At 31.1% G+C, this 22,526-nt stretch overlaps 2 protein-coding genes across 3 annotated transcripts; one reads left to right on the top strand and one right to left on the bottom strand.

Annotated features, from left to right (window-relative positions):
- The first annotated feature begins 5,477 nt into the window (after nt 1–5,477).
- LOC112274873 (large ribosomal subunit protein eL19y) lies at nt 5,478–7,140 on the top strand. The gene is made up of 2 exons (XM_024504697.3): nt 5,478–5,876; nt 6,715–7,140. Exons 1-2 carry the CDS (start codon nt 5,601–5,603, stop codon nt 7,063–7,065), a joined length of 627 nt encoding a protein of 208 aa, XP_024360465.1. The 5' UTR covers nt 5,478–5,600; the 3' UTR covers nt 7,066–7,140.
- A 1,613-nt stretch (nt 7,141–8,753) lies between these two features.
- On the bottom strand, nt 8,754–12,721 carry LOC112274872 (B3 domain-containing protein Os11g0197600). 2 transcript variants are annotated; one of them, XM_090246280.1, is made up of 4 exons: nt 12,538–12,721; nt 11,305–11,981; nt 10,620–11,108; nt 8,754–10,369 (listed from the first exon to the last, which is right to left on the bottom strand). In XM_090246280.1, exons 2-4 carry the CDS (start codon nt 11,707–11,709, stop codon nt 9,218–9,220), a joined length of 2,046 nt encoding a protein of 681 aa, XP_090102406.1. In that variant the 5' UTR covers nt 11,710–11,981; nt 12,538–12,721; the 3' UTR covers nt 8,754–9,217. The 2 variants fall into 2 exon arrangements, with proteins under 2 accessions (XP_090102406.1, XP_090102407.1); XM_090246281.1 differs by lacking the exon at nt 12,538–12,721 and having other exon boundaries at nt 8,754–9,580; nt 9,713–10,369; nt 11,305–11,859.
- Between the last annotated feature and the right edge of the window lie 9,805 nt (nt 12,722–22,526).

Raw genomic sequence — 22,526 nt, 5'->3', positions numbered from 1 at the left:
ATTATAGTATTCTAGAATTAAAACCATTATTACATATTTTTAAAAATAAAATAATAGATATTGATAAAAAAATATAATAATTATTCATTTAATCAATTCATTAGCTACATTGAAGTTTAAAATACAATTGCCGTGGTTGAATGATTCTTTACAAAATTCTTAATCTTTCTAAACAAAGCCACAATAAGAGTTAGAATTGCCTTTGACCAACTAATATTTTAGTACCACTAGAATTTTTATTATGTAGGGGATTGAAAGCTATGCAAGACAAAACTTACATTGAGTAGAAACCAACAAATAACTAATTCAAGATAATAATCAATACTACAAAAAATACAAAATATCAATTCAACCAAGCATAATTAATATCAATATTTATAGAAGAAGGCACAAATATTTTAGAAACTAAAATTTTCTTTTACCAAAATAGTATTGTGTTATGTAAAAACTAACTTTGGAATACTTTGGATATTTGATTGTTGAAGGAATTGAACTTACTTTGAGGTTTGATTTATAATCCAAAAGAATACATGAGGTTTTTACAAACACCTTTTGGTAATCTTGAACAACCTAAGTAAGCTTGTAATTATCCTAAATACATCCAATTAATCTTAGAAAATCTAAGATATATCTTGTCACACTCTAATCAATTCCAAATAAATCTTAAAAAATCTGAAATACATTTCAATCAAATCCTAATAAAATTCCAATAAAATTCCAACCAATTTTTAATCCAATTTTAATCAACTCATAATCAAATTTTAATAAAATTAAAAATCTTAAAAAAATCTTTAAAAAATCTTTGAAAAAATTTAAATCCTAAATCAAAATTTAATAATTTTTTTTAAAAATCTAACCTAATATTAATTATATTTTAAGAAAATTATAATAAAATCTTTAAAAAATCTTATCTTAAATAAACTTTAAGAAGATTTTAATCAAACCTTATAAAATCTTAAATATATTTTTATTAAATCCTAATAAAATTTCAAACAAACCATAAATAAATCCTAACCAAATTTTAACCAAATTCTTATAGTCATCTTAAAATTTTAATTATTATTAATCAAATCTTTAATTTTCAAAAAACAAATTGCACATTTCAATCTTCAAGCAAAAATCAAGCATACAAAGTTTTAAAAAATTGAGCTTACTAATTTAAAAATAAACTTCATAATTTTCTTAGGTGTCATCCGGCTTTCTTTTTTAATCTTAATGCTAATCTTTTAGTACCAATATTCTTCAATTTCACTATCTAATTATTTTAAAATTTTAAATAATAGTTAAAAATCAAGTTTTTGACTAGTTTGCCATATTTTATCTCAGTTCAATCATGGATTGCTGCAAATCTTAGAAATCCATGCTGATCTTTCAAACTTCAAATTTTCGGATCTTAATCTACTTGAGTATCAATAAGCTTAATAAGAATCATTTGATGAAGTTTAAACTAAAAATATATATATTTAACATAATTATAATCAAAAAACCAAAAAATATCATTTATATATTTATTACAAATTTTATAAAATCTTCTAAAGTATAAGTTTTTTTATTTCTCAAAAATCAAAGTCATCACAATACAACTTTGACTTTGTAAAGTTTTTATAAAGTTAATAAAAATTTAAATCACTAAAAATCAACTTCTAAAAAATCTTTCTTTAATTTATTCTTAATCTTCTTCTTAAATTAACAAAATAATATAGGATTTGCAATAAGAGCAAGATTTTATGCTTTTGGATCTAATTTCAAGATTTCTTTTTTTTATCCATATTGATAACCAGTCTTCTCTAAGTATGAATATATAATATTTTTAATTAATATTTTTTTAAAATTATTATTTATTTCTACTTTAAGATGTCTATAATATTAATTTTTCTATTCTACTTTATCTTATCTTGTTTATGACCTTATAAAGTAAATAGAAGTTTTTTTTATAATAAGACAATATTAGCACTTATTAATTTTATTACCTACTTGACCATTATTTATATTCTCAAGATAATTAGTCACAATATTTTTATTAAGCTCTTCTATAATATAGTTATTTTTTTCTTTTACCTAATAGCCCTATTATTATACAACATCTATGTTACTATTTGACAACAATTCATCTAAAATATATCTGCCTCTAAAACATTTTAAAGAAAGAATTATTATTTGACCTTCTATCATAGTCATAAATATTTATTTTTATAATTACATACATGATTAAATAGAAGTAGGTAAATATAGATTTATTTCATGATATTTTTTAGAGAGGCTTTTTAGACATGATTTTGACTCTATATGTATTTCTAATTGATTGATAGGTTAGAAACCTGATCAATGCTTTAACCACATACCATATATATTGATAGCTTGTAGAACAAGCTAATTATATGGGGCACATATAGAAAACTTGTCTTGCAAGTTAAGACATGTGTCTAATAAAGTCAATATGTATTAGAAGTCTTATAGAACCTCACCATATAGCTCCTAATTAGAAGTATATAAGGAAGTAAGAGTGAAGCTTTTTTTATTCTTGTCAATGTCTTTCTAATCCTTAGTCTTATTTCAAGGCTTTTTAGTCTTCTTGTCTTCGGAAATAATCATTCCAATTTAATATATTACCATCTTTAAGTAATTTTTTAGTCTTTTTTGAATGACATAAGAGTGTATTGATAATTTTTTTCTTTGAGATTCATGTCTTTGATACCTTCAAATAATATTACAATAAGTAAAAAAAAAAATAACAAGTAAAATATAAAAATATCAAACTATAAGACTATAACTACCTATTTGGACATACAAATCTTCTCATGATGCCTAGCAAATACATCTACATCTTGTATAATAATTCATTTTTATTTTTTACTCAGGGTCTCTTTTTTCACAAATAAATTATGTATTATAATGCCATACACCTTCATTCCTACAAGTTCTTGCCATCACTTATCTCATGACATCAAGCATTTGTTTGGCTTGCCACACAACCCTCAAAATGCATCTACACAACTCTTTTGTACTTATTTAAGGAATGTTGTTATAGATATATAAATTTATATCAATAATTACTTATATGATTAGGTAGAAATAGATAAATATAGATTAATTTTATAAAGTCTTTTAGTAAAGCTTCTTAGAAGCTTCATAGATAAAATTTTGATTTTAGATGTGTTTGTTGGTTGGAAACTTAGCCAACAAGTTAATCACGTATTGATAGCTTATAGAATAAGTTAACTCCATATAATAGTTTGTAGAATAAGTTAACTATGTGGCACATACATGGATAACTTGTCTTACAAGTTAAGTCATGTCGCTAACAAAGTCAACATATTTTGGAGGTCTTATAGGACATTGCCACGTAGCTTCTAGCTAAGAATATATATAAAGACAAGAGTGAATCCTTCTTCATTCTTGTCAACACCATTCTAATTCTAAGTCTTATTTTAAGAATTTTTAGTCTTTTTGTTTTTGACAATAGCTATTCTAGTTAATATTACATTATCTTTTGGATGACTTTCTAGTTCTCTTTAAAGATACAAGAGTGTATCGAGGATTTTCTTTCTTTGAGATTTATATCCTTGATAATTTGACAAGAGTGCTAATATACTATTCTTATCTTGTTTTAGAAGTAAGTGGATTATTTCACTTTTATTATTACATTTTGAAGGTTACGGACTATCCACCTTTTAAATAAAAAAATCTTGTTTTCTAATACTGATCTTTCTTTAAAGAGAGTGGATTATCTTTCTTTGTGGAAATTTTTATTAGAGGTTGTGGATTATCCTCGTCTAATTTAATTTTTTAGATTTGTTTGAATTGCATATGGAAAGAAAGATTATGGATGCTACACCTAGCAAAAGTGAGAATAGATTTGCAACTATTGTAGATCTTCATGAGTTTACCAACACTCTTAGAGTATAAATCTTATGTATTTCTAACGTGAATCATGGAGGTACTATGCCTATACCTATGGAAGAAGTTCAAAGTTTTTGGCAAGAAATTATGCAATTGAAGGAAGCAAGTAGATCGACTTTATAACCAAATTTAAGGAATTTTGCTTATTTTAATATAACAGACATAACAATTAGTATGCTTAAGAAGTTTGATGGAACAAGATCAAAATTTTAAGGATTTTTGCAACAAGTCAAGCTCTATCTAAGATTGAACTCTTTCTAATATCCTAATGGATTTACTCAAGTTGGATTCATAGGTGCACTTCTATGAAGAAGTGCTCTCTCTTGGTTTGCACCTTTAATAGAAAAAGATTGTAATTCATTTATGATTTGAATTCATTCCTAGAAATATTCACGGCCACATTCAAAGAAACTGATTGAAAACAAGTAGCAGAGACCAAACTCTTATCTTTACGACAAAGAACACGATCAAACACTACATATTCTGCTGAATTCTAAAACCTTGCTTGCAATGTGAATTGAAATGACAAAACACTCATCAATCAATTTTGATATGAATTAAAGGATAAAGTGAAAGATTTCTTATTAACAATGCCAAAAGCAAAAATTTTGGAATAATTTATTGCTCAAGCCATTGCATGCGACAATCGATTATTTGAAAGGTATCAAGAACAAAAACTTGATTGAAGAAGAACAAGTTAACTCAATATAGTAGCTTGTATAATAAGCTAACCATGTGGCGTATATATGGATAACTTGCCTTGTAAATTAAGTCATGTGGCTAGCAAAGTCAACATGTTTTGGAGGTCCCATAGGACATTATCACGTAGCTCCTAGTTAAGAGTATATATGGAGACAAGAGTGAAGCCTTCTTCATTCTTGTCAACACCGTTCTAATTCTAAGTTTTGTTTCAAGACTTTCTAATCTTCTTATTTTTGGAAATAGCCATTCTAGTTAATATTACATTACCTTTTGAGTGACTTTCTAGTTCTCTTGAGTGATACAAGAGTGTATCGAGGATTCTCTTTCTTTAAGATTCATGTCCTTGACAAATGTCTATAAGTACAAGGAATTGATAATAAGCAAAATATGATAGATAATAAGAGGAAAATGGAGGGTATGGAAAGGAGATTTTTTTGAAATGTATCTCTTACTTCTTTTTAAACAAAAAATTAGGGTTCCTTCCATAGAAGGCAAGAGAAATGGAAGGGAGCCATAATTATAATCACAATAAAGAATATGATAATCATGATGAATGTGGTTGGTTTTCATTGCTTGAAAATCTAGTATGTAGAAATATACATTCTAATATTATCAAAAATAAAAATAAAATCTAATCATCTTAAAAATTAATCTAAGTATGTTGATTAATTATGACAGATATGTTATGGAAAAGATGACAGGAGGTTGGTTGTGGAACGAGCATGGAGGTGGCGGAGGAGGGACGGGTCGGGTGGGGGCAAACCGGGGCGAGGAGGAAGAGGAGACCCGTGATTGGGGAGAGAGCCTCCCTTTCCATTCCCCTTTCCTTCCCTTTCCATTCCCCTTTCCTTCCCTTTCCCTCAAGAGGAGCTGCGGGGGCCTCCAGGCTCCCCCTCTCGCTCTTTGGAGTTAAGTTTGTAGGGTTTGCCCTTTACCGTCCACCATAGCCCCCAAGCTTGCTTCTCCTCCTCGCTGCTCCAGCACCAGCTGCAGCAGCTATGGTGTCCATCAAGCTGCAGAAGCGCCTCGCTGCCAGCGTGCTCAAGTGCGGCGAGCGCAAGGTATGGCTCGACCCCAACGAAGTCAACGAGATTTCCATGGCTAACAGCAGGCAGAACATCCGCAAGCTGGTCAAGGATGGCTTCGTTATCCGCAAGCCCCAGAAGATACACTCTCGTGCCCGTGCTCGTCGTGCTCTCGAGGCTAAGCGGAAGGGACGTCACTCTGGCTACGGAAAACGTCGCGGTACCAGGGAGGCCAGGCTTCCTACCAAGGTGCCTTTCGCGTCTGACTTCATACCTTAGTGATGAATTTAAGTTTTTGTATTTTTTCTTTTATTTCTATTATTTCTTCTTCTTCTTCTTCTTCCCTCTTTATTTTTTATTTTCCCCCTGTTGTTCTACTTAGGAGTATGCTGTTTTAGGTATGGTTTTGCGGGTCTCAATTAGTATTTCAACGTATCGATCAGCTCTTGCTGTCTTTTTTTGAAGACGTCATTTGGGCTTCAAGGGTTTAAAGTCATTATTTTTTTTTCCGTATTGTGACGCTACAATCCATTACTGAGGCTAACCCCGCCTTGTTTCTGGTCATTACACAATTTGGATTTAGCTAGGGTTTTGTAATATGCTTGATGATACCTTAGATTTTTATATCTTTTGATGATTCATTTGCTTGAAAGTCGAGCGGGTTGAGGGTAATCAGATTTCCATTTGAGATTTTCTTTTAGTTGTTGCTTGGTTACGTCGAACTGTACTTTTCCGGCTCCCTATGTTAACAGAACGGATTAGTGAATTCAAGAGTTACTATGGGACTGCTCTTGTTAATGGTGAGGTTTAGAATGGGGTGTAGGCAGACGCACCCAATTTATTATTATCGAGGTACATGGTATTGGTTCTTTCATCAAATTCTTTGCTGAAAAAAATTCTAATTAGCCGGCCTGCGTTTCCTTTTTTGAACTTTGAGCTGCACCCTTAAATTTTCTGGATGAAGTCCATGAAAATCACGTGTTAAAAATCTTTTTAGAAAATTTTCTGCATTCTTAGAAAATCACATGTTAAAAATCTTCTGTGATGTTAGTATTGACGGATGACAAGCGGGCTGGCCGTTTTGTAGGTGCTGTGGTTGCGGCGTATGCGTGTGTTGAGGCGTCTTTTGCGCAAGTACCGTGATGCCAAGAAGATCGACAAGCACATGTATCATGATATGTACATGAAGGTTAAGGGTAATGTCTTTAAGAACAAGCGTGTGTTGATGGAGAGTATTCACAAGTCCAAGGCCGAGAAGGCTCGTGAGAAGACTCTCTCTGATCAATTCGAGGCTAGGCGTGCCAAGAACAAGGCTTCACGTGAGCGCAAGATTGCAAGGAGGGAGGAGCGTCAAGCCCAGGGTATCTCTGACGCAGCTCCTGCTGAGGCTGTTGAGGCTCCATCGAGTGTTGCTTCAGTAAAGAAGTCAAAGAAGTAGTGTATGGCTGAATATTTTGTAATATGAAATCTCTTTGTTATGAATTAACATGGAGGGAAATCGCTTTGCTTCGTATGTCACCTTTTACTTGTGTAACGGCAGTTAATGAGTGTCCTCAGTTTATTGCATACTTCTGTTTTATACGCGGAAATTTCGATGGTTTATCCAAAAGATTAAAGGTGCATAACTGAGTTTGCACGTATTTGAAATGTAGTTTATTGAATATTTGGAGCACTTCATTTAGGTGCTGGATAGTTGGCGGCTTGGATCATCAAGAGTTCCAGAGGTATGCATCACCATGTCCTGATAACAGTGGTTCTGCACCTACAGTCCAGTGTAGATTTGTGGAATTTGATCCTAGTGCTTACAATTGCTTGTGAAATGGCTGGGCTGCCCATCTAGGTGGTACTGTAGACAGTTCAAGAAGTCGCGTCTGTCTTTCTGTGAAACCGACCGGGCTTATGTCTTTTCCTGATGATGGCTCCTTATCCAGTTTTACGCCTTGCTTAAGAGGGTATTTTGGGCCATTTTGGCCCATTTTGGGCCGTAGAGGAATTGGTACCCAGCAAGAACCTGGTACTGGATGAACAGAAAATCGAAAAGGCCTTTGTGTACCAAAATATTTTAATGAATTCTTAATTTTCAGTTTTGCCTAACTGTCCAAAATTGTTTGTTCACTTTTACTTGAAATTTTTTATCTTTAATTTTTAATCTTGAATTCCTATTGCGAGTGTTTTAGAACAATCCAATTGGTTGCCCATCATTGAGCTACCTAGTAAATCTGATTTATCTACTAAACATCCATCTCTATTGACATGTGGGTAATATATTCTAAATATATATATTTTTTATTTGAAGATTAGAGAAAATCCATGCAATATACCACATTTACGTGACTGCAACTTCCAATTTTTTTAATAAACGTAAATGTCAAAAATCTTTTCATAGAAAATTTATATGTAGTTAATTTTGTCAAATTATAAACACTATAATATCTAAGAAACCATATCCTAAACCGTATACTAAATTTTGTCCATTGAGTGTTATCTAATTGGTGGTAATAACTTTTAAAAATTGTTAGGAGTAAAGGAAAACTAATTATGAGTACTAACATGTAGATTCTATTGGAGAGAATATAGTGCTAGGAAAATATAATGATAATGGAGCATAATTGTCGGAAAATTTTAAATGAGGGTGTAAAGAACTAGTCTGAAAGTTATGGATCTCCATCTAAAATCGCCTTTTAAATTGTCTTTAAATAGTATCAATAAAAAACAGATCTACTATACATAAAGTAGACAATGATGAAGACAAATGTGCATTGCAATTGAAGGAAATCATTTTCACTTGGAGACATCAACATCTCTGTAATTCATTGTTTAAGCATTGTTCTGAGTGGGCTTTCTCAGCACATTTCTTCCATACGATTCTCCTCTGATAATTAACAACAATCCACCGAGCCAATGAACTTTACTCCATATTTTTTTATCAAGAAATGAATGCCATGAACATTAATTGGAGTTGTAAGCAACTGATTCGTACAATGTTCAATTTTTACCAATTTGTGTTTGATTTCAGTGCAGATTAACACAATTTGGTTTTGACACGGAACAAAAACAGTGAACAAAAACAGTGAACAAAAACAGTGAACAAAAACTAAAAGTACACATACACAGTTGCACAGAGTAGATTGTGATCTCAGTAGTCGCATTAGAAATCTAGCTTGTGTCATTCCAAATGGCGGAGAAGAACTGAAATGGACGCAACGGTAAACATCAGTTAACAGTGACTTGGAGCGATCACCGATGTTTAGTGCTATGGACCCATTTCTGACGCACAGGAGGGCATTGACGTTGCAGATGGAATGAAGGTGGTAAGACACAAGAGCCCTTCATTTCGTTTCTCTTAGTTCATGATCCTGTTAATCCAGTTTCTTGTAATGCTGTAGTTTCAATTGGGTCATCGACATAGCTCCCAGATGTCTATATTTGCTGTGAAAATCCGAACCTGGGGCATGCAGCGGCAGATTCGAAGAATTGCTCACACTTCAAAAATGCAGCACGTAGGAAACCCGCAATAGATGGGTAGAGATTCGTTCCATCTAGTGTGATATATTTAACCACGTTCACGAAAAGACGGATTCGCTGTCCTATCACTCGATGCAGCAAGTTTGCATATCCCATGAAAACTGATTACTTGGAACCCACAAGAACCCTGTATCGTCATCCCTGGGCAGTTTAGAAACAATGCTCTCTGAATATCCCTCCAGTTCTGCAAGGAACTCGGTACTAGTCCCTACACTTCGTCCTTTGTAGATGTGTACAACTTTATACTCTTGGCCTAGTTCTTTCCTCGGTCTTTCATGACGAACACTCGGAGTATGCTGCTCAGGAATTGGAGCATCTGCTAGGTTCGCATTATCCTCGCCACTCTGGTCTTTTCCGTCCCCTTCTTGACTAACGCTCGGTAAAGTGTGCTGCCTCTTAGTTGTTGGAAAATCTACAAAATTTGTGAGCTGCTCATGTACATCATCAGCATTTGCAGCAGGATTCCCAGGAAGGACACCTTTAGCAGGGACGATACTTCCTACACCATTCTTTACCAACAAATCCTTAGTCAATTTCATAAGTGTGGATCGAAAGTCTACCAAGTCCTGCCGTGCAGCAGTTGGACGGAGCTCTGCACCACATGGATCTCTAGTTCTCACGCCCAAGTCAGGTTCAGCTGCCTGGACATCATGAATGGCAGCGGTGCCTGTTTCCCGATGACTTTGATCGCCCAACGCTTTCGTCTTGTCAGGTAAGGCTTCTAATCCAAGAACACAGATTTTGCGCTTTAGGCTATTCGTCATCTTATCTGGTTCCGAGGTGCTTTTATCATTTAGGCCATCAGAGCCGCGCGAGGAATGTTCAGAGCCCTTTTTATCACTTTCTGAGCCATTTCCGTAAGGAGAAACACCTTTGTGGTCGTCGTGGACTTGGGGGGAGTTACTGATGTTCCGTTTACCATCAAAGGCTTTTACGGCTGAGTTAGTAGGGAAGTAGAGTCCTTCATCTTCTTCTGGACTGCCTAATACTCGGAAAATATGAACAAGCAGCACAAGGTTCGCCTTGTCAACCAATTCCAACACACACACGTCATGCTCTTCTAGACGATGGTCAAGAGAAAACCGTCTCCATCCCGCACTTAAACCTCCTTGCGAGGCAAGCCATTTTGCAGGCCATGTGTGTCCGCTCTTATTGGTGAGGGTAACCTCCTTGGTTTCTGAAGGCAGCCAATCCTTCGAAAACCGCTTAGGGATACTCTGCATTGATCAAATTGTGCTCGCCGCGTTAAAAATGCTAATGCAGTTGGCTCATAAACAGAACAGTGCGCAACACAAATACTTACCTTGATCACTGCAAATGCTTATATAAGAGAACAAAAAACCTATCATAGATTGAATGCCACATTAATGTATAACGTAAACAAACAACATAATAATACAACATAACATGGACATGAACAAGTAGCGACAAGTTCAACAGATTCGCAAAGAGGATTGAAGAACTCACGAGAAGAAAACCTCTATATACATGACTTTTGGTCATCACCACCAAAACGTTGGGTTTAACAAGTTCGAGAGAACTCGCTGCCTGAAGAGCCCTTGCTTTCTCCAACTCTGTTACGGGGCGCCGTTTGGATGTGACAGTTCCATTGACCAACACATGTGGGGGCAAGACCTTTCGCTTCTCAACTTCCGGCGACTTCATTATTGGATGCCCTGAGTCTTCAGATCTTAATGCCTCAGCTATTATCATGTCAATTTTCCGCGCACTCATTAACATTGACTCTGACTCACTCGACTGTATCAAATCGATAAGAGGCTGTGCGGCATTCTCAGGCTGAGTGGCACTCTCAGGCTTCTTCTGCTCGGTCTGAACCACTCCATGGTCTAGGTCAAGGCTTTGTTGGACAACGTCGACGTTCTTGGTATTTGTTTTCAAGGGAGTATTTACGGCATCAAGGGCACTCCTTTTCTGAACACCAAATCCATCATATACCTGGATGATAGAAGAAATCAAGAAGCTGGCACATATTAGGAACAAAATTAAAAATAAGATGCAAAAATGCAGGAAGGAGATAAATCATATGAAATAGCCTCAAAACAACACAACGGCCGAGATGATATATTTCAAACCTGTAGATTGAACAGAATCCTAAAACTACGTACTTCGCTGTTCAGAGGAAATTACATACCTCCACTTGGAAATAAGACTTTTGTAAGAGGAAAAAAACGAGGTGATCTCCAACTTGTAGTACATGATCCACCACAAACTTACTCCAACCTTGTCCAAAGCTGACGTTGAAGCTTTGACCATAACCATGCAACTCTACTCTCCATTGCTCCCTGCAAGGTCCCTCCAGGATGACACTGTCACTAAGTCTTCCCGAATTATCCAATAAGAAAGACCTTGGTAACTTCAAGGTGTCTATAGTACTCTCTGTCATAGTCTTCAGGAATGATGGATGGCGATCAGTTTGGACATTTTTGTCTGCTTCGGACCCTCCTGGGGTACATAATAGATTAGGATGCACATCATCCTCTTCCGCCCCATGCAGCCTCAAGCAGTTTCTGCGGCACTCTTCACAAACTTTCTTCATATTAACTAGGAGCACGCTTCGCAATGTGTTATGGCGGCTGCGTTAGCCACTGCACCTTCTCCTGGGATGGCAAATATGGTGCTAACTGTCCCCTGTAGCACATGCGTTTCTAGTATATCGGAAGGTGCCTGTGAGCTTCAAATACATCCACATTTCTTGATATTTGTAAAGCTCACGTCAAGGCCTCTAATTCACGTTTAGCGATCTTCAAGTTCCAAAATTGGGAGCCACTACAGCATGTTTTCGTAAGCAGAAGTATGGCGTAGAAAATTCTGCAAACAAAAAATTTAATCATTTGAAGAAAAATAAAATAAAATAAAATAATACTGAGTTTGTCACTGATAAAACAAGAAAAAAAACGTTGCGTAACTGTTTCAAATCGCATAAACCGATTGCCATTAAAAATTGAACACAAGGATTCACCTCAATAGATGATCAAGAAAAACTATCCTGAAATCTAGGTTTTGAAGCAATAGCCTTTCAATGCAATATCCCTCAAAAACGAGACCAAGAACACAGGGGCAGCTCATGGTTTTCACCATTACTGCAAACCGATCACAAGAAAGACATCGCCGTTGAGTGAAACAAAGCTACCCATGCATAAAAGTTTTCACGGAACCACCACGCTATCGCAACAACCAATAAGATGAACAGAATTTGGAACTCCCTCGCAAACACTTCAACAAGGAACACAAAGAAACCGGAACACACCCAACATACTACAAATAACCCTGCGACGACAAAAAAAAATGCTCAAAAAACACACAAACCGTGCATCAACACTTCAGTAAACTCCACCTAGACCCAAATCAAACACGATGAACCCACCTCGGACGCCACACACGATTGCACCACAATTCTCCTCAAAGGGGCAGCAACAGCTCCGAATGCTCGCAATTCAAGCGATCAATCGCACAATCCATCCACTAGGCGATTTATTTCCCCCACGAGCAAAAGCAAACTTCGTTGCCCCCAGAATCCCCACATCCATGGTCTCCACACCACCACCACAACAAGGGCACAGCAGGCATCCTTTCACCAGGATTCATCCATGGGCGGAGGACGACGACTGTTCTGCGTAGAACTGTCCCCTGCCGCCACGACAGTTCTGAGAGAAATCTGTTACCCTTGTTGGCAGCCCGTACAGTTTTAGCCGCTTTGTATCTACAAGCTTTTAAGTACTCAGCAACTAGGTTGGTACATGATTTTTAGTATTAAAAAAATTAAAACATCCTAAAAATAATAAGAACGGTATTTGATTTATGTATTTTGATATTTTAACATTATCCTACTCAAAAAAATTTATAATTCAAAAACAAGGTTTGTAGAGAAATATTATGCTAATTATTGTCTATTTATACTTTGAAGGTGTATCCTAAGGGGGTTTTATACTTAGGGGATAAGGTGAGAGGTTATAAATTTTAAATCCTTTCACTAGCTCAAATATTTAGACTTCCTCATTTCAACTAATAATAGGATTTAAAAGTTGTAGTTTCTTTGCTTGTTCTTATGACAAATATACTAAATGGGAGACCAAACAAGAAGTTGAAAATAAAAGTTTCAACAAAAAGGTAACAAGAAATTGATTAAACTACATGAGTACAAGATCAATACCAAGAAAAGTGAACTAAAATTCCGAAAGATATATTATCAAGATTGAGGATTTCTATAGTCTCAACTCTAATATATACTAGATATTAGGAAGCTTTTTGAGAAGTTCTCATGTTGCTTTAAGATGAAGCAATCTTAGGAAGCTTTTTGAGAAGTTCTCATGTTGCTTGAGGATTAAGCAACCTTAGGAAGCTTCTTAAAAAGTTTCCATATTGCTTGAAGATGAAGCAACCTTAGGAAGCTTCTTGATAACTTCTTAAAAATTATGTGTCTTAAATAAAGTAAATAATAATTTAAAATTTGATAATTATATACTAAGTAAATTAATTAAAATTATTTTTTATAAATTAATATTAAATAATAATTTTTAATTTAAGTAAAGAAGTTTTATAAAATAAGTATTTATGGATTTATTTTTTTAAATAGAATTTATTGTTTTCTTTGAAAGTGATTTGTTAAATTACACAATTACTATAGAATATTATAGGATATAATAATTAGTTATAATACATGTAATAAAACTAAAAATCACAAATAAATTCCATTATTATCACAAAAATTAAATAAAAACTTAAAATAAAAAATTATATATAATATTAAAAAAATTAAATAAATAATTTTTTTGAAATGATCAAATTTCTTTTTAACTTTATTATTTCAATAGTTATTATATAAGTTTATAAATAATTAAATAAGATATTTTTTTTACTTACAATAAAAAGATTTATAGATGTAAATTTTATACAAATAAAACAAATCTCTACACCATTGAATATAAAATTTTAAAAATATATTTTTAAAAATTAAAAATTTTATTTAATTTATATATAAATATATATAATTTAATTTAAAGATTTTTATAATAACCATTCTTTTATATTTAATATTATCACAAATATACATATTTATATTAGTAATTACCTAGATTAGAGAAATTAGATAGAAGTAAGTAGAAGCAAGAAAATTTGATAATATTTTTTGAAAAAGCTTTGTAAAAGCTTCATAGATGAAAATTTGGTTTTTCAAATATTAATAAGTAATTGATAGGTTGAAAATTTGGCTAATAAGTTTGCCACATGTTGCACATATTGAAATATTTCAGAAAATTCTAGAAAGTTTTAGGAGGATTAAAAAAATTGTCTAAGAAGATTTTAAAGATTGATTTATTTTTAAGCAACATGGAAACTTCTTAGGAAGCTTTCTAGGGTTGCTTTGTTTCCAAGTAATATGAAAACTTTTCAAGAAGCTTCCTAATATCTAGTATATATTGGAATTTAGGCTGAAGGAATCCTCAATTTTGATAGTATATCTCTTAGAACTCTAGTTCATTACTCTTGGTGTTGATCTTATATTCATTTGGTTTAATTGAATTCTTGTTAGCATTCTACTTCAAACTCTTCTATTCAACTTCTTATTTGGTCTTCTGTATAGTGTATCTATGATAATTTATTAAGTCTTCCATCTTATTAATATTATAGTTTGATCCTTCTTAATAGAGAGTGAATTATCTCTCTTTTTGAAGGCATTTGAGTGCTTTAGAGATTGAGGATTATTCTCCTCTAAACTGATATTGTTTAGAAATTTGTTTTTTTTCTTTGAAGATTATTGGAAGTAAAGATATTAATATAATAAAGTTTGTCAAGTCTAAGTTAGATATTATTTTAAATATTTTGAATATTATATCTTGTAGAACTACTAAAAACTGAAGAATTTTTTACAAGTTTTTATAGTGATGGAAGACCTAGAGTAATTCAATCTCTGATACAATCACTTTTTCAAGCTTCTATATCCAAGGAAGCAATGACACCTATATCTTAATAAGAAAATTGGCCTATTTAACAATATAAGGAGCTTCAAATTAGTTCTTTAGAAACATTAGATGGCACAGTCTCCAAGTTTCAAGGATTGTTAACAAAATTAAATTAGTATCTTTTTGATAAATTGAGTACTATCCAAAAAACGACTCTCAAATTGGTTTACTTACAACCTTACTTACTAGACACCCCTTAGCTTGTTTTGCTCTTTTTTTTGAAAAGAAATCTCTAATTTTGAGTAACTTTAAAAAAAAATTAAAAGTATTTGTGGGAGCATTTGGTGAATATGACAAGACTCAATGGATGACAAAAAGATTCAATCATTATCTTAAAGATCTCATTCTACATCAATTTATGCATTTGATATTAAGCAATCGGCTTATGGCGTCAATCGGAATGAATAAGCTCTTATAAACCAATTCTATTAGAGACTAAAAAACAATGTGAAAGACTTATTATTATTATTATTATTATTATTACGTAATCTTCAAATACTTAGTAAAGCTATTACCCAAGTTATGAAGTGTAATAATTAATTATTTTAATGCTGCTAAGATTAATGGATGTAAATTTTGACAAAGTAATGTAGTAGAAATTTGTACTTTGTTGCTTCAATAAATACATTACTTCTACACTCCGGAGCTAAAGATATACAAATTGATGTAATATAATTCAAATTTCTTATAGCAAAAGAGAATAAGCATCAATTTAGAGAAGGCATATACTTATATTATGGTGAATTTGAAATTTGTCAAAAAAATAATATATAAATAGATCTATGAGTGCAATCATTCAAAAAAAATTATTAAAAAAAAAGATAAATAAAAGATAATATTTTGAACAAGATATAAATATTTTGAATATAATGGAATGTATTTTTGATTGATAAATGCTCTAGCTATATTCTAGCATTTGATGAATGATATTTTTTGAAATTCTTAAAATAGTTTGTTCTTTGCTATTTTGATGATATCTTAATATACTTCAAGACTCTTGAAGAATACAAAGAACATGTCAGATTAGTCTTGTAAAAATTATAAGATGCAAGTTTATATGCCAAATTAGAAAAATATATATTGTATTAGCCAAAAGTAGAATTTTTTGGATATATTATATCCAATAAAAACCTATAGATGGACTTGTAGAAAGTTCAAGATATAACAAACTGGGCAAGTCCAAAGAAAATATGGAATATATAATATTTCCTTAGATTTTTTTATTTCTATTAGATATTTATTAAAAATTATTTCTAAATTATTGTTCTTCTTACTTGATTGACATCTAGAGACAAACTAAAATGGAGACCTTAAGTCCAAAGAGATTTTTAAGATTTAAAGGCAACTTTTACTATAGTTTCAATCTTAATGCATCCGAATTTCACAAAGGCCTTTTATTTAGAGATTGATGCTTTTGACTATGCATTGGGAGCTATACTATTATAGATAGCATATCACAAATATATATTTATTATAATTATTATCTAAATAATATGAATAAATAAAAATAGGTTAATTTTATAATATCTTTTAGAAAAGCTTTTTAAAAGCTTTACAAATATTGTTTTGACTTTACATGTATTTATAATTGATTAATAGGTTAGAAACTTGATCAATAGTTAATCATATGCCACACATATTAGTAGCTTCTAAAACAAGCTATATAAGAGAGTATACATAAGATATTTGTATATAGAGATAGATAGTTAAAACCATAGAAGTTTCTAAAATTGGAGTTAGGTTAGTGGACCATGTAAGATCTACTATAGAACATTTTAGAAAAGACTTAAGGTGATTATCTAGGTGGGGCTTACTATAGAACCTTCAAGAAGGAATTTAAGGAGGTTATTTAAGTAGGATCCATCATCTAGGAACATTCTAGAAAGTCCACGGTGATAGAATAATATATAAATAAGACTAGTCAAGGCCTTTTAGGGGCATTTGGTTAAGTATGGCTTCGGATCTTTTTTCTTAATACAATTGGATTTTGTATCTTCATATTTTGTTCTATTTTATTTTAATTTTGGTTGTTTAATTTTATCTTTTGTGTCCCATTTTGTTTAGTTTTATTCAATTTTGTTTTCATCTAGTTTGTCTTATTTTGTGATGAGGTTTTATGTTGCTATAGATTAAAACGATCTTAGACACTTGAAATAGATCAATCATGTTTCACTAGTATGAAAGGGAATGTTAAATTATTTTTTTTTAGATAGTGTGTTCATAGTCTTCATCTGATCCAAAGTCAATTGTTGTGGTTATACTCGATATTGTGTCAAGGCTACCTCCTGAAGAAATAAATAACCTCAAGAGCTATATTGGCTTATATTTTTAATATTATTAAGAATAAAATTATTATTCTTATCATCTATATTTACATCTGCTATAGCAACAAGATTAACTTTGTTTACTTAGTCATTATGTCCTACGCTTAATCTTTCTTCAAGAAGCTAGTGATTAATGATTCTCTATAGTGATGCTAGAAATGTTAAAGCACCTTGTCCACCTTTGCTTATGAATGTGCTCTTCATTACATTCTTTATTGTACTAGATATGAGCGACTTGACCACTAAATTGCCACCACTGCTCACTATTTGGATGAGCATGAGTATAAGATCCCTCGAAGTACATATGTTAGTAGCATCAAGATATATATGAGACACCATAATACAATCATGCAATGTTAATCGTCTTAGTATCTTATTCATTTTATACATTATGAATGTTCTTGCAACTGTATCTTGTATTGCATACACAATAGGCATTAAATTCTGAGGTGATAAGATGCACTTATCAACAACAAGAAGTATATCACACTTAGCTTTAGATAGATATGATGATGCACAAAATATGTTCATTTCATATCTATCAAACTCTGCATTGAATGCCAGATTGACAAATTGATTGATTCTTATAATATAAGAATCAATCATCATCTTTGCTCTAAATGCCATGAAGGACATCCTTTGAAGAGATGGTTGTCTATTAAGTAGTATATAATCTCCATCTTTTTGTACTTTAAGATTACTACAAAAGGATAAAAGAATATCAACTTCATCAATATCTATATTAAGATTAGGAGTTATTACAGCTCTTGCACAATGCTTCTTTCTCTTACCAAGGATGTATCTTCTAAATTTTTTCTTTTTCCAGATATTTTGTTTATTAAAAATCCTTCATTATTTTTGAATGAGTCCTTTCTTATTATTGTACAATACTCTTTATATATAATAGAAGTATTACTATTATTTCTTAGTATTGAACTGTATAGTCTAGTAAGGCTGTCTTCAAGACTCAAAGAAAATCTGATGCAATTAGGAACAATAAGTATATGATTCATTATAAAATCCTTGGAACTTGATAGATTATAGTCCATAAACCTTATCTGATCGTTTGATAAAATATTAAATATATCTTTTATAGTAGAAGCTGATATAATATAGCTTGATTCTTTTTTATCAACAAGCTACATTCTCTTTGGATTAAACGTGTATACTCTTATATGAACTTTACAATTAGAACATACTTTCTTTCTTTTGATCTTTCCTATAGAATCAAATGATCTATACCTAGGACATATCATTTCTATGATTTTTATGATCTCTTTCAAACATAATGGATTGAAGACTGATTCTTTAAGTTGTATGAATCTCATATATCTTTGACAACTTTTTGAATGAGAACATATAGAATAGTAGATTCAAGCTCATATTTCTAGAGCAGAAGAACCTATATCACTCTTGTTAATAATCTGTATTGAGGATATTCAAGTAATTCTCCTTTATAGAATAAAAAGAGAATGATATAGTCTTGAGCTGACTAGCCATTGTGGTATTGGTAAATGCTTATTAGCATGGAATGTATAAAAAATAAAAAAAGAAGTCACACATATATAACTAAAGATGGTTACATGTGGCACTCACATTCAAAATCATATTCACACTTAGTATATATGAAAGACAACAAATAGATCTATCAAGGTTTATAAAAAGTATTAAAATGGATAGTAGTATTATTAAGCTGTATGATATTATGATGCTCTATGTTGTAGATCTAATCAAAAATATAATAATTTATAATTATAAGATCTTTAACAATGTATATATCTCTTTCAATCAAAAGATGTATCAAGAGTGTATTAACATTCTAAGTATATAGGAATGTAGCATCATAGCAGATAACAAAGTAGTATTCACTATGTCTATTCTTATTGGTTGCTATTACAAACCTTTAGAAGAAGCATTAGCTATAAGACGATTATTTATTATAGAAGGAAGAAGAAAGGTCTTTATGTGCCAAGAAAGAAATTATACCTTTAGATATCTAGCATAAAAAGAAAAATGTAAACTACAATTAACAAAATGTCATGGCAAAATCTATATGATCAATGGAGTATTAAAAGTTTTTCTATCACATAACAATCTTGTGAACATCTTTGCTATAATGAAAGTTCTTCAAAAGACTATCGTCAGTACAAAATAAGAGATACTGTTATAAACAGATCATCCAAAGGATGTATTAGGACTTCTTTTAGAATCATAATTAGATGCTACTATGCTTAATAATAGTATCATACATTCAACAAAAAGAATCTTGGTAACTCTTGATGATGACAAGAAGATAAAGATGTTATTGTTGATGATATATAAATTTATAGAGACTATACTATCACTCAAGTGAGAAGATGATAGGGACTGTTTGGGCTTCAAATATATACATACTCTAGTAGACATTGTATGGAGGTATATAGAAAAAAAGATTAGCAAGCTTAATCAGCAAAAGATAAGAAGTAACAATAAACAAAAAGTAATAATAATAAGTGTACTAAATCAAATATCAAAGGATATTTAGAATAATTTTAAAACAATCATGTAGAAAAGCTACACCTAAGGTTGTATTGCATAAATTCCGAGTCACCGATACAAATCTTATTTTTGAACAAAAATTGCAAAGTTATTCCAAACCTTATAAAAATAAGCCTTACAACTTTGAAATAAACTTAAAGCTAGTTCAAAAAATTCAATTCCTAATCTTTAAATGCCTCCCTATTTTATCCTAAGCGGTTATTTTAGTGGCCAGAGGTTTGATTTTGACTTTGTTCTAAAAATGATTGACCCTTGAGTATCAATCCAATCTATCCCTGGAATGTTTTAGTCCAACACTATATTTAATTTAACTTAGTATCAACCATACTAATTATTTATTTCTTCTATCCTATTTTTATTAATTTATAGCCCTTTAAAGGTAATAAAAGAAATTCTATAATTTAGAAGGTAAAATTATTAATCAACCTTTAATCTATTACTTATTAAAACAAGAAAATAAATTAAGAGGCTTTTATAAAAGCCATGTTTAAATTTCTTGAATTATAATTGAATCAAGATGATTAAATATTAATTAAAATTTTATTTTTGATTATATTTTTACCATATAGTTGTGTTACAATACAACAATGGATATTTTGAATATAATTTTATACCTTTTGGACTTACAAATGTACTAGTAGCTTTTCAACATTTAATAAATGATGTCTTTTGAGATTTTTTAGATAATTTTATTATCTATTATCTAAACAATATATAAATCTATTCTAAGAACATAAAAAAATATGAACTTCATGTTTGTTATGTATTATTAAAATTAAAGGATATAAGATTCTATGCCAAATTAGAAAAGTATATATTTCACACTACTCAAATTATCTTTTTAGAATATATCATTTCAAATAATAGACTTATGATGGATCCTAAGAAAGTTCAAATTATTATGAATTGGAAGATCTCAAAAATGGTAAGATATGCTCAATGCTTTTTAGAATTTGTCAACTAATACTAGATCTTCAACAAGAACTTCTCTCAAATTATAGCTCCACTTATACGTTTGACTTGTAAAGATAAACTTCAATGAAATCAAGAAGAAAAAGTAACATTTTTGAAGCTTTGAAGACAAGCTTTGTTTTTGCACTAATCTTATGTTGCATTGACTTTTCTAAGCTATTTTTTATAGAAACAAATGTATCAGAGTTTGCTTTGGATATCTTATTATCATAAATAGGAGCAGATGATAAATTTCATGTAATAGCTTTTTATTCCAAAATAATTTTAGTAGCTGAGATCAACTATAAGATTTATGATAAAGAATTTCTTACAATCAAGGATTCATTTCAAGAATGGCACTATTATCTAAAAAGAGTTCCTAATTTAAACATTTTTTATATAGATTACAAGAATCTTGAGTATTTTATCTCAACATGCATTTTGAATTATCATCAAGCCTTCTAAAGCACGTCCTTGTTAATATTGAAATTTAAGTTTAGTTATTGATGAATAAGATTTGTCATATAAAATTTCTAAACAATCTTATCTTATACCAAAAGAAATAAATTCCACTTTTAATCAATGATGGACAATTTTCTTAAAGCCAAAGCATCTTCATCTTTGAGCAATGAAATCAACACTAATTATTGATTCAACTTTCTTTAAGCAAATTCAATCGAATATGTCTTTTAATCCTCTTATTTGTGATATTAAGAAAAAATTTTCAAAGTTTTATGATACTTCTAAGTTTGAATTTAAGAAAAATCAGGACATTTTGTGTATAATAAGACTTTAGAGCTAATATTGAAGGATTTTTAGTGGTTCCAAATGTGGAAGGTAGTCAAGGATTTTGTACAATCCCGTGATGTTTGCTCAAGATCAAAAACTTCTTGTCATCGACTTTATGGACATTTTCAACCATTATTCATTCCAAAACAACCATGGTCTTCTATTTCTATGTACTTTATCACGGATCTTCTAATTTCATGTTCTTTTGATTCTATATTTATGATAATAGATTGTTTCATCAAAATGACACATTTTATATTATATACAAAATTTGTTGCAAGTAAAGAAATAGCTAAGCTTTTCTTTGACAACATCTATTACTATCATGGATTGCTTTAAGATATTATATCAAATATGAGAACTTATTTTATATTAAGATTTTGAAGAATACTTTTTAATTTTCTAAAAATAGATTAAAAACTATCTTTTACTTTTTATCTTCAAATTCATAGATAAATAGAGTATTTAAATTAAGTTTTAAATAAGTATTTAAGGTGTATTATTAACTACCAATAAGATGATTGAATAATTATTTTTCCATTGATAAAATTTGTTTATAATAATACAATATATTCTTCTATACAATAAACACCTTTCTTTGCTAATTGTGGCTATCATCTATACTTAATGTATTTGATTTTTTAAAATTTGATAATTCTATGACAAAAGATTTTATAAATCATTTATCTAAGTTATATACAATAATAAAGGTGCAACTGGAAGAGGTTCAAGAACAAAAAAAGAGCAATGTGAATGCCTATTACAAGGAACAACTTCATTTCTATGTTGGTGAT

This window comes from Physcomitrium patens, chromosome 22 (assembly GCF_059467195.1).
Source record: "Physcomitrium patens ecotype Gransden chromosome 22, ASM5946719v1, whole genome shotgun sequence".
Taxonomy (NCBI): Eukaryota; Viridiplantae; Streptophyta; class Bryopsida; order Funariales; family Funariaceae; genus Physcomitrium; species Physcomitrium patens.
This window is presented reverse-complemented; position numbering and strand designations above follow the sequence as displayed.

Excerpts from the sequence above, each read along its gene's own strand:
- LOC112274873 (XM_024504697.3), top strand. The coding sequence starts at position 5,601 with ATGGTGTCCATCAAGCTGCAGAAGCGCCTCGCTGCCAGCGTGCTCAAG. Across the intron at positions 5,877-6,714 it reads AGGCCAGGCTTCCTACCAAG|GTGCTGTGGTTGCGGCGTAT; the intron begins GTGCCTTTCGCG and ends GCCGTTTTGTAG.
- LOC112274872 (XM_090246280.1), bottom strand. The coding sequence starts at position 11,709 with ATGAAGAAAGTTTGTGAAGAGTGCCGCAGAAACTGCTTGAGGCTGCAT. Across the intron at positions 11,109-11,304 it reads AGTCTTATTTCCAAGTGGAG|GTATATGATGGATTTGGTGT; the intron begins GTATGTAATTTC and ends TCTATCATCCAG. Across the intron at positions 10,370-10,619 it reads TATATAGAGGTTTTCTTCTC|AGTATCCCTAAGCGGTTTTC; the intron begins GTGAGTTCTTCA and ends TGATCAATGCAG.